Source organism: Pteropus vampyrus, unplaced genomic scaffold (genome assembly GCF_000151845.1).
Source record: "Pteropus vampyrus isolate Shadow unplaced genomic scaffold, Pvam_2.0 Scaffold432, whole genome shotgun sequence".
Taxonomy (NCBI): Eukaryota; Metazoa; Chordata; class Mammalia; order Chiroptera; family Pteropodidae; genus Pteropus; species Pteropus vampyrus.
This window is the reverse complement of record NW_011889213.1, coordinates 746,222-756,788: the sequence shown is the minus strand read 5'-3', so window position 1 is coordinate 756,788 and position 10,567 is coordinate 746,222. Positions and strand designations below refer to the sequence as shown.

At 56.4% G+C, this 10,567-nt stretch overlaps 2 protein-coding genes across 4 annotated transcripts; one reads left to right on the top strand and one right to left on the bottom strand.

The window, feature by feature from the left end:
* Window positions 1–430: 430 nt before the first annotated feature.
* Window positions 431–8,019, bottom strand: KAT2A (lysine acetyltransferase 2A). Of its 3 annotated transcripts, none has more exons than XM_011381223.2 (18): window positions 7,613–8,018; window positions 7,349–7,472; window positions 6,853–6,998; window positions 6,659–6,748; window positions 6,180–6,361; window positions 5,893–6,084; window positions 4,906–5,012; window positions 4,586–4,696; window positions 4,357–4,493; window positions 4,064–4,272; window positions 3,741–3,867; window positions 2,727–2,837; window positions 2,172–2,315; window positions 1,802–1,916; window positions 1,674–1,710; window positions 1,531–1,594; window positions 1,287–1,371; window positions 431–1,167 (listed from the first exon to the last, which is right to left on the bottom strand). In XM_011381223.2, exons 1-18 carry the CDS (start codon window positions 7,949–7,951, stop codon window positions 974–976), a joined length of 2,514 nt encoding a protein of 837 aa, XP_011379525.1. In that variant the 5' UTR covers window positions 7,952–8,018; the 3' UTR covers window positions 431–973. The 3 variants fall into 3 exon arrangements, with proteins under 3 accessions (XP_011379525.1, XP_011379524.1, XP_011379526.1); XM_011381222.2 differs by having other exon boundaries at window positions 441–1,167; window positions 4,357–4,496; XM_011381224.2 differs by lacking the exon at window positions 1,287–1,371 and having other exon boundaries at window positions 441–1,240; window positions 4,357–4,496; window positions 7,613–8,019.
* Window positions 8,020–8,154: 135 nt separating this feature from the next.
* On the top strand, window positions 8,155–10,472 carry HSPB9 (heat shock protein family B (small) member 9). The gene has a single exon (XM_023523909.1). The coding sequence runs from the start codon at window positions 9,299–9,301 to the stop codon at window positions 9,758–9,760; it is 462 nt and encodes a 153-aa protein (XP_023379677.1). The 5' UTR covers window positions 8,155–9,298; the 3' UTR covers window positions 9,761–10,472.
* The last annotated feature ends 95 nt before the right edge of the window (window positions 10,473–10,567 follow it).

Below are 10,567 nucleotides of genomic sequence, written 5' to 3'. Positions count from 1 at the left end.
GCTGGAGCTCAGCCTTCGGAATCTCCCTTTACAACCCTGAGAAAGAACTGCCTGAGACTCAGAATGGGGGACAGAAATTCTGACAGGAAAGCATCCTTCCATAACTTTCGGGTCTGGCCAGCCACCCCACCCCACCCCACCCTCACTCCTTTTGGAGTCGGCTGTTATCATGTCACCCAAGCAAAGGCAGGCAGCCAGATGAACTGGAACCTGCCGTCCTGGCACCTGGACCAGGAACAGCCAAGAGTGGGGAGAAGTGAGGGCTGCAGCCAGGCAGATCCTGTCACCCTAGGGGCATGGGACTAGACATGAGGCTTGCTGGGGTGCTGTCCCCAGCACGACCTGAGCTTAATAGGCTCCAACTTGCAGGAGGTACTGGTGGGAACAGGGTCAGGCTGCTAAAGCCTGGGGACTACTGAAGAAACAATCACACAGAGAGAAAAAAAAAAAAAAGCTTTATTGATCCTTCCAAGGGATTAATGCCAGGAAATGAATGGTCCCCATGTCCCTCAGCCCTGGGGGACAGACAGAACAGTGAAGGGCAAGGCATGGCCCCTCCAGTCCAGGTTGAACTTCCAACCCCTGGAGGCCACTCATTCAAGCTAAAATTGGTAGTCCTGCTCTTGAGGAAACACTGATCTGGGCCAGGCCCAGGGCTCTAAGACTCTAAACCTCTGTGGGGACCAGGGCTGGGAGCCACCGGGGCTAGGCAGGGTTTATCCAGCCACCGCAGAGGGTCTGAACCCCAGATCCAGAAGGCCCCTCCCAAGGTCAGACACGTGAAGGCTGGGACAGAGCTGCAGGCTTGGGGGTACCCGAGGGCCCCAAAAGGGCTGCAGAATCAGGGGCTGAAGGGCCTCTGACTGGAGTGTGTCAAACTGAGAAAGACCTGGCACCAGGGGTGCCCCTAGGGATCAGGTTAGAATCCAAGGTGGAGACATTCGAGGTTGAGGCTGCAGTCCGAGTCCGGGGACTACTTGTCGATGAGCCCCCCCTCCTTGAGTTTGAAGTAGAAGAACTTCTCCAGGGCACTGGCACAGCGGCAGTACTCGCTGTCCGGGGGGTTGTACTCGCGGCAGTTGGCGATGACCCGCTGCAGGTCAGCCACAAAGAGCTTCCGGGTCACATAGTAACGGCTGCGCAATCGTTCCGTCATGGTCTTCAGGTCTGGGGCAGCAGGACAGAAGGACATGCCATTCAGAAGCTTTGGACAGTGAGTCAAAGGGGACTGTGAATAGATCTGGGAGTGGAAATGGAAGGGAGGGGTCGGGATGGAGTATCCTCACCAATGGGGAAGCGGATGACCTCGTAGTAGTCAGGGGCCTCCGACTTCTTCACCGGCTCCATGAAGGGCCAGGCACTGGGGTGTGACTGGAGAGGAGAGCTGAGCTGCAGCCAGGCCCACTGTGCCCCATGCCCAGCTTGTGACTGTCACCCACCCCCAGCATGTGGCTGTCACCCACCCACAATGGGTCATAAAGCCACAGCCACTGGCTCAGGAGCCCGCAGAAGGGAGCCTGGTCTCCCCACCTTGATTTGGGCCAGCAGGTTTTTGAGGGTTGTGTAGAGCTGGTCAGGGTCCTTCAGCTCCTTCCTGGGGTGACAGATGGCAAATCTGAGACTCCTGGTTCCTCTGCCTCCCCCAACACCCTCTCCCTCCATACAACACTCACCCCTTCTCCTTCCCCAGCGGTTTCCAGCCTGTCTCTCCTGCAAAGTGGGAAGTGGGGAGAATACCCCTAAGAATGCCTGTCCACACCCCAAGCAGAGTGCCCCCTCCCCCACCAAGACCCCTGCTCACGAATGCCGGGGACACTCTCCACAGGGATCTGCCTCACACCCTCCTTGAAGCAGCTGAGCCCGGGGTAGACTTTTCGAATCTGCGCCTGTTTGCGCTCAATCAGCTTCTTGATAATCTGAGGAAGGAAGGGTCTGAGAGGCCAACCCCAGCCCCAGCAACAACCCTCCCCGGGCCACAGTCAGAGCCCGCACCAGTGAGTTCAGGTGCCCCCTCTCTTCTCTCAGAGGCACAGAAAGAACTAAGGTCCTGGCTCCACCTCACGTATACACATGCACACACACGTAGTACACATCCGCACACATGCTCATCCCCACACACAAGCTCCACAAAAAGCCCCATGGACGAGTGCATGCGTCTGCACCCATACAACCTCTTTCTGCTTCTTGATGATGTGGGAGAGCTCCGTGTAGGGGATGCGGGGATTTAGCTCACACTCCATCAGTGTTGCCCCCTCGTAGTCCTTGATGTAGCCCAAGTAGCGGCTCTTGGGCACCTTGATGTCCTTGGAAAAGCCCTAGGGAGTGGGAGTCAATGCATCAGCCAGACTTTCTCCACTTTAACAGACCCTCCCCAGGAGCACGTGAGGAGCAGTGCGTGCCACGTGCCCTCTCCCCAGTTCCGGAACCCCCTCTGGTCCTCAGCACAGTGTTCTGCACTTGGAAGGCTCAATCTGTCCCTGGAAAGATTCCAGGTCAACTGTCCCTCCTGACACTCCCCTGACAGCCTCTCAATTCTGCCAGCTGCCCTACAGGACCCTACGTGCTGGGGCAGCAGCAGTAGGAAGACAGGTAGGAAGGACATGCCTGCAGGTGTTGGATGAACGGGGGACACAAAGTGATCCCCAGTCCATCCACACCAGGGGACTAGACAATAACCCCTGCCCCAGGTGGTGGGCAAGTGTGGGGTGGGGTGAGGTGAGGGTCACCTGCTTTTTGAAGTAGCCAATGGCATACTCATCAGCATAGGTGAGGAAGTAGAGGATGTTGTGTTTGATGTGATACTCCTTCAGGTGGTTCATCAGGTGAGTCCCATACCCCTGCAAGGGAAGGAGCAGAGCTTACCAGGGGAGAGGGAGCAGCCCTGGTGCTGGACAGGCCCTAGGAGGGCCTTGAGCCCAGAGAGGGGGAAGCAGACTAAACAGGAGGTGGGCCTAGTCAGGAGATCCAAGGCAGGTAGGAAGAATGACAACCAGCAGAGATGGGGAGTTTATGCGGAGAAAAATGAAGGACCCTAGATTTCTAAGCACTTTCTCTGGGCCAGGTACAGTGAGCAGCATTTTACGGACCAATTCTCAAGTTCAGCCACAAAGTAGGTATGACTGCCATTTTACAGAAGGGGAAACTGAAACTCAGCTACATGGGAAAGTGTGTCCAAGGTCAGGTGGCCAGTCACAGCAGGGCCAAGATCCAAACCCAACCAGGAAGCTGCTGTCCACAGGCCACTGGTTCCTGGTCCCCGGGCCTCAGAATTAGGAGGAAGGAGGAAAGGAATACCGAAGGCCCTGCTCATTGCACCATCTCCCACACATGTCAGGAACAAGGAGGCACCAAGCAGATCTGGATTATGTGAAAAAGAGAACCAGGGACCCTACTAGTGGGTCTGTTGTGACAGAGAAAGGACAGAAGCCGGGGCTATCACCCAGCACAGGGCTGCTGTGAAAATTACTCACTCCCCAAAGTCTGCGAACGTTCTTGTGATGAAAGAAATTCAAGTCCACTTAAAAGTCACCGATTCGTAGGGTCTATTTGTCAACAGGCATTTTCTCAGTCCATAGTTATTGAAGTACAAGTGCCACCTTGTGGACGAGTGAGGAACTGTCTAGCCACTAAAAGAATGGTTGAGAGCTGCTTCCGTCACCATACCTCTGCTCTGACCTGGTCCAAACTTAGAAGCAGGTGGTGGGATGGGGCAGGGGCTGGGGCCAGGGGCACGCACTCACCTTGACCTGTTCGTTTGAGGTGACAGCACAGAAGACAATCTCTGTGAAGCCCTGAGTGGGAAACATGCGGAAGCAGATCCCACCAATGACTCGCCCGTCCTTGATCAAAGCCAGAGTCTTGTGCTTCCTGAGGGAAGAGGGTACAGATCATAGTCCCTAGCTGTCCCCCAAATGTTCCCCAGGTCCCCAGAGTCCTGGAAGCAAGACATACTTAAGTCTTGGAACTGAGAAACAAGAGTTCCCAAAGAGGCCTGGGGAGGGATGGGGAGGCCAAGGACAGGTGCCCAACTGTGGTGGGAGGTTGGGCTCTCTTGGGGACGCACGGGTCAAAGACGAGGCGGGCGATATACTCCTTGGGCATGCGTGGCAGCTGGTGGGAGAAGACATTCTGCAGCCCCACAAGCCAGAGCAACACCCGCCGGTTGGCCTTGGGCGTCAGCGAGTTGCCGATGACATGGAACTCGATGATGCCGCGGCGCTCCTCCAGACGGGCTGTCTCATCCCGGGCTGCGTTGGCTGACAGCAGGCTAGTCTGGGCACCAGAAGAGGGGCAGTGAGCTAAGGTCTCAGATCCGTGAGGCGCTCTCCCCATTGGCCAGCAAACCAGGCTGCCTACCTCGGGCCCCAGCATGGCAGCAGGGTCAGTGATGGTGAGCATGACCTCGTTGACCAGCTCCATTGGGATGTCGCCCATCACACGGAGCCGCTTGGCATCTTCCAGGGTTAGGTTCTCTGGAAGCTTCCTCTTCTCGCCTGCTGGGGAGGTTGGCAAGGTCTCCCAGGGATAGCAAGAGAGTTTGGGGCAGAGGTGAATGAGGGTCAGAGGTCAGGTGTCAAGTACCCACCTGGCATGGGCTCAGTACCTCCGGAATCCAAACTCAAGGAGCTGTTGCTGCCCCCACCCATCGTGGGGCTGAAGATGGGGGTGCTAGGAACCACTGCTGCACTGACTGTAGCTGAGAGAGAGAGGGAGAGACAGAAGAATCAGGAGACAGGGTACAAAGGTATCAGTGGATCCCGAAAAGGGATCCGGACCCTCCAATCCCTAGTTGAGCCCTCCTGCATTTCCCCATTTCTGCCATTCGCAGCCCCTCTTCCACAGCGGGGGCCTAGCTCAACCAGGAAGGCCAAGCAGAGATCCTGCAGAACCTGCTGTGGCACATACCGGGCCGGGGCACCAGCTGGGTCCCCTCTGAGGGCGGCATGGTGAAGCCTGACTCCCAGATCGGAGAGTTTGCCCCGTAGATCTCCTCCTCCAGCATGGACAGGAATCTGTGGGGAGGTTACAGCCTGTCCCACAACTCTGTCCAACCAAGGGAGCAGCCTGGGCCAGACACCAGGGGGACCAGAGGTGGGTCAAAGAGACAGACCCTGTTCTCAAGGAACTGGGAGCCTAAGAACAGAGATAACCTCTACCTTCAGACTAGGAGGAGACACAGTCCCCTTCCTTCCTGGGGACCCTGTTTAAAGGTAAGAGGACAGGACAAACCAAGGACAGAAACCAGAAGCCCAGCTTGCCACACAGTACACAGAACAGGGAGAAAGGGTCTGATGCCATCCTGTACTGTGTGACCAGACAGGGCACCAAGTTACTCCGGACCTCAGTATCAAAATGGGGCTCAGAATCCACCCCCTCCTGCCACCTTATTCCCACCTGGTGGCACAAGGGGCACTGAAGGGCCTGGATTAGTCAGTAAAGGCTTCTTGAACTGGGCAGCTGTGAGCAGGTTTAAAATGAGAGGAAGGTGTGACAGAACAGAGGAAAATCTTATAGAAAGAACTAGAACTAACGAGTGAAAATCAGTTTCACCTCAAGCGTAAGCTCTGGTTTTTGAAGTGCTGTGGTAGAAAGGATTCTCAGGCTGTGTCCAGGCCCCGTGGGAAACAATTAGTAATATCTACCAGGGGTGTGGGCAGGGGTAGTGTTAGCACTCGGGCCATGTACCTGCCATCCCCAGACTAGAACGCGCAAAGGCAAATGCTAGCAAGTTGCGTCTGGGCCATGGGCAAGTCTGCCAGGTAGACACCCAGATCCCAAAAGGCTCCTGGAGGGAGAGGAGGGACCAATCCAGGAAGCCTTCCTGGAAAAAAGGGGACAACAGGGAGGATGTGAACTTGGGGCAAAATCCTGATAGGCCAGAAAGAACCTTACTTGGGGAAGTGGGTGAGGATGAGGGTCCTCTTCTCGGGCACCAGCTTGTCCTTCTCCACCCGGAACTTCTCTAGCAGCTGCCGCCGGGTGACAGTGAAGATGGAGCGGAGAAGGCTTCGCCCAAAGACGTGAGTGGTCTCATAGCGGGGGAGGCTATCGCAGCTCTGGGGCACGTGGCAGTAACAGAGCCATCTGAGGGGAGTGGCGAGGTGGTAAGTGAGAGTGGAAACCAATGAGCCCAGGCTGGGCTACAAGCTTCCCCCCATGCTATTCCTTTCTGGGCCTACCTGGTATAATTGACCTTGTAGGTAGCCACATCCTCAGCCTGAGACCTCTGCCGAAATTGGGCTGGTGTCTCAAGCTTCCAGTAGTTAAGGCAGAGCAGGAACATCTTTGAGAGCTCAAACATTGTCTGCCGCTCCCGGGGAGCCAGGTGACTGAACTTGTACTGCACGAAGTTTAGCACACCCTAAGAAGGGGTGGACAGAGGACAGAACCAGGAAGGAGGTATGAGCAGCCAAGAGGGGCTTCTGATCCAAAAACAGAGGTTTCCTGAGGGCAGGGACAAGACTCTCCTCTCATTCTGTGGCTCTCTGTGAAAAGAAACTATGCTGCCTTCCCAAGCCCACATACACCCTGAGGTTAGCACAAAACACCCTCCCTGCTTGGAACCTCTCCCCTGCTCTTATCTTGAGGAGGATGGAGAACACAGGCTCCCCGCTCCTCCAAGGATCCCCCAATTCTCTAGCTCCCATCTTCACCCCACCTGCTCAATATTAGGCTTCTCAAACGGGGGGCTGCCCAGAGACCCCTCCACCACAGGCCGAGTCATCTGTAGGATGCATTTCCGCAGGAGCTGGAGGGAGAGGAAGAGGGAGGGACAGAGATCAGCACAGCTCTGAGAAGCACACCCCCCAGCCTCAACAACTTTGCTCATTCACTCACTTGGAGGAAGCTCACCTTGAAGAGGTAGAAATAGACCTGCTTAGTGTCCGTGTCCTCCTCCTTGTGAACAGACATGAACAGATTCTCCACATCTACCACCATCCCCAGCAGCCGGTTAATCTCATCCTCTGACACATTCTCTAAGTGCGACACATGGTCAGCTGCAAGAACAGGTGGTAGAGTTGGGAAGAATGGACAGAAGAGATCAACAGCGCTTTCTGCCCCACTTCATCTCCAGGGAAAATACACCCTCAGTCCCTCTAACCACTCCAACCAGCAACAAGACTGACTGCTCCTGTATGAGCCCTTGGGTGACCCCTTGTCTCTTCTGAATTGGCAGATTTCCTTTTTCCTCCCTTGGGAGATACATGCTCCCAACTCAATTCTTCCTTAGAAGGTATCTTTGGTTTTTAAGAGATGAAGCTCCGCAGCACTTAAGTCACCCTGTACAAGCAGGACCCAGCACCTGACTCTCCCCAACCCCCAGCTCCAAGGGCAATACCTGCCTTACCCAAGGGGTGCTCACAGCTGCGGCACAGCTCACTCAGGTTGGCAGCTGGCTGCTGCAGGTCCATGCGAGGTGCAGTGGGGGGCTTGGGGTTTTTCCAGCCATTGCACTTGCAAGTTTCATTGGCCTGAAGGCAGAAGGATCAGTCAATAGCCCTGTACTCCAGGGACGAGGAGCCGCTCCCCAACCAGGGCTTTGCTCCCATTGCCACCGGAGCCCTAGGATGTCCCAAGCCCCGCCCCCTCTCACCCCAGGCCCCGCCCCCACCTTGCAAGCCGAGAAGACCCCTAGCTTCTCAAGCTTCTTGGCGCGCGGCAGCCCCCGGACTTGTGCCTTCCTCTGGCTGGCGCGCTGCTGCTGGCTCAAGCCAGGTCGAGCCGGATCGCCCCCGCTCCCAGTCCCCCCACTTCCTACCCCAGGCCCCCCCGTCCCGGTGCTCCCGGCTGGGGCTGCAGCTGGGGCGGGGGCTGGTGCCGGAGTGGGAACCGGAGTCGGCGCCGAAGTCTGGCTAGGGGTAGGAGTCGAAATTGGGGCAGGGGCTGGGGACTGAAGGGGACGGGGCTGCGCGGCCGGGGCCGGGGTCGAGGCCTGGGAAGGTTCCGCCATGGCCTCCCCCGCAGCGGAGCGCGGCGCGGCGCTCCCAGCCCTAGGGCCGCATGGGCAACCGGCGTTCATTGCGCAGGCGTCGGTACCCCGGAGCATGTTGGGAGTTGTAGTCATCCACTGCTGCTCTCTTTGCTTCCAGCTTCCAGACTTTTCTATCCGGTCCTTTGGTCTTAGACAGCCAAGTGAAGCACAAGCCAGCACCCCAGATTGACCCCTCCTCACTTCCAGTCTCTTTTGAAGGCTTAAAGGATAGTGAAGATTGTTGTCCTCTTGGGGATTAGAAGAAGCGTCCCAGGAAACGCTTCTGGTTGGGGGACTCTCCTCCCAAGCCCCGAGGGTGGAGGTATAGGTCTGGGGTCTGGGGTCGAGTTGGCTTCCCTGCACATCTCCCTTCCACTCTCACCCTGTCCCTGCCTCACATGTCTCCGGAGACAATTGTAGCTGCGGAAATTAAGTAACAACAGTTCTATTTCTTGACCTGTGAAGCGGTTACACAGGTGTGTTCGGGAATAATTCAACTGTACCCTTTTGCGCACTTTTCTATATGTATGTTATACTTCCACAAAGAGGGTTTATTATAAAAACAATAAGTGCCAGAGGCACGGCGGTGGTCCCAAAGACTACCAAGGTGGGTATGAGGTAGAGAGAGGAGGGCGGAAGCCTTTCCCAGCGTATGACAAGGTTTCTCTCCCGACACCGTGGGCACCTTGAGGACTGGGTCCACGTCTTCATCTGCATGATCCCCAAGCCCAGCCCGAGCCTGCCGCACAGTAAGCCCAGGATGGATGAGTGAAGGAAGTCAGTCTTCAAGGTATCAGTGTGTCACAGGATACCTCCTCCCTATCCCCAGTGTGCCAACGGGATTGTGCGTGATCAGAGAAAGGCGAGACGTTCCAAGAATGGATGATCCCGTGGTCACACTCCAATGGCTCTGACTGGGGGACAATCCTGGCCCCCAGACCTGATTCTTGGAAGGGCATAAAATCCCCTGTGGCGGCTCAGTGTCATCTCTATTCTGGGCTGGTGACCATGGCTCACGCAGTCCAGCTCCTCTGGCATATCCAGTTGGCCTCTCTGACGGAGGTGGGGAGGGGCCCGAAAAGGGGGCGGGATCCGTGATAAAAGCAGCAGCGAGTGCGCTGGGGCAGCTGATAACCTGACTTGTGGAGGTAGGACGTACGTAGCCGACCCCGAACTCTGCGGAAGCGAAAGGAAATCAGAGCCGCGGAGCAGGAATGGAACCGTGCGGGGTACGGGAGGTCCCTCTTTTTCTGTGTCCCACCCCTGCACGAGCACCAAGTGCTAGACTCGGAGCCTCGTGCCCTTGGACGGCAGTTGCTCACTCGGATGAAGCGGGTCAGTAGTGGTCTCCCCAACGGGAGCCAGGTGGCGTCTCGGTGCCCTAGCACAGCCCTCGCCCAACAGAACCAGGTGGCCGTGCTGCCGGTGCAGCTGCTCAAGGACAATGAGGCAGCTGCGCGGGACAATGTCCAGGCGGAGAATGGTTTCCAGATGAAGATGAACGCCCATGGCTTCAACCCCGAGGAGCTGGTGGTACAAGTGGACGGGCAGTACCTGATGGTGACGGGCCAGCGGCAAACGGAGGGCTACAACCCAGATGGGGGCCGCTTCCGCATGGCACAGAGGGTGTACCGACAAATGCAACTACCACGGGACCTGGATCCCGCCGCCATGACCTGCTGCCTGACGCCCTCGGGCCATCTGTGTGTCCAAGGCCAGCGCCAGGCGCTGCCTTCCGCTGAAGCCCCAACAGGATCGTCCTCTAGATTGAGGAGCCCGGGGCCCTAAGGGTTCCAACCCAGCCTGACCCAGTAAACCACCACCCTAGTGAGCAGCAGCCTTAGCATCTATGGTCTTTTCTTGGGGTTGGGGCTCAGAGGTGGAGGTATAACAAAGGTAGAGGTAGGCCAGAAAGGGAGCTCAAGATGGTGGTCCACCAAAAATCAGGCCTCTGTGGCTCTGGGAGAAGCTGCAGTTGGGGGTGGGGCAGTGTTGTCCTACTCATCTCAGCTCACAGCTTGGACCAACATCCCCAGCTCTTGACAGCTGAGAGCAGCAATGCCAGCAGGGAGCAGCAGAGGGCTGAGAAAGCCCAGGAGTCACCTTGTTCCAGAACCAGCAGAGGGCCCCCCAGAGACCTGGGACCAGATGGCTTGGACCTGGTGTGAGGTTGCTGTCTTGGCCTAATGATCAGTTCAAAGTTCCAGAGGTCATTGGTATTTCTTCCTCTTCGGGGAAGAAAGTGAGAGGACCCAGTCCCTCACGGGCCTGGTACAGACTAAACAAAACTCCCAAAGTTGGTTTCTGATGTTTCAGAGACCAACTACTTTCAAATCTGGACAGCACATCACCCCAACATAATCCGGAGGGGGTGGGGGCGAGGCAAATGCAGGACTCTCAACTTCAGACTTGGTGAGATTCAGTTCCAGGTCACTCTTACCCTACCCCCATGTCATTAGTACTGGTAATACTAAAAGCCTCATTCTCTTGGTTACCATGATCACTAGCATCCCCTCACTTGGGGGCAGGGAGCTTTTGTTTAACAAGATTCAGTGGTTCATTTTAAATTAACTTCAAGTAAGCTAGAGAGGTCTG

Coding starts and splice junctions, on each gene's coding strand:
- KAT2A (XM_011381222.2), bottom strand. CDS start 7,951: ATGGCGGAACCTTCCCAGGCCTCGACCCCGGCCCCGGCCGCGCAGCCC. Junction 4,273..4,356: donor CTGCCATGCTGGGGCCCGAG/GTAGGCAGCCTG, acceptor TCTGGTGCCCAG/ACTAGCCTGCTGTCAGCCAA. Junction 1,168..1,286: donor GGTCATCCGCTTCCCCATTG/GTGAGGATACTC, acceptor CTGCTGCCCCAG/ACCTGAAGACCATGACGGAA.
- HSPB9 (XM_023523909.1), top strand. CDS start 9,299: ATGAAGCGGGTCAGTAGTGGTCTCCCCAACGGGAGCCAGGTGGCGTCT.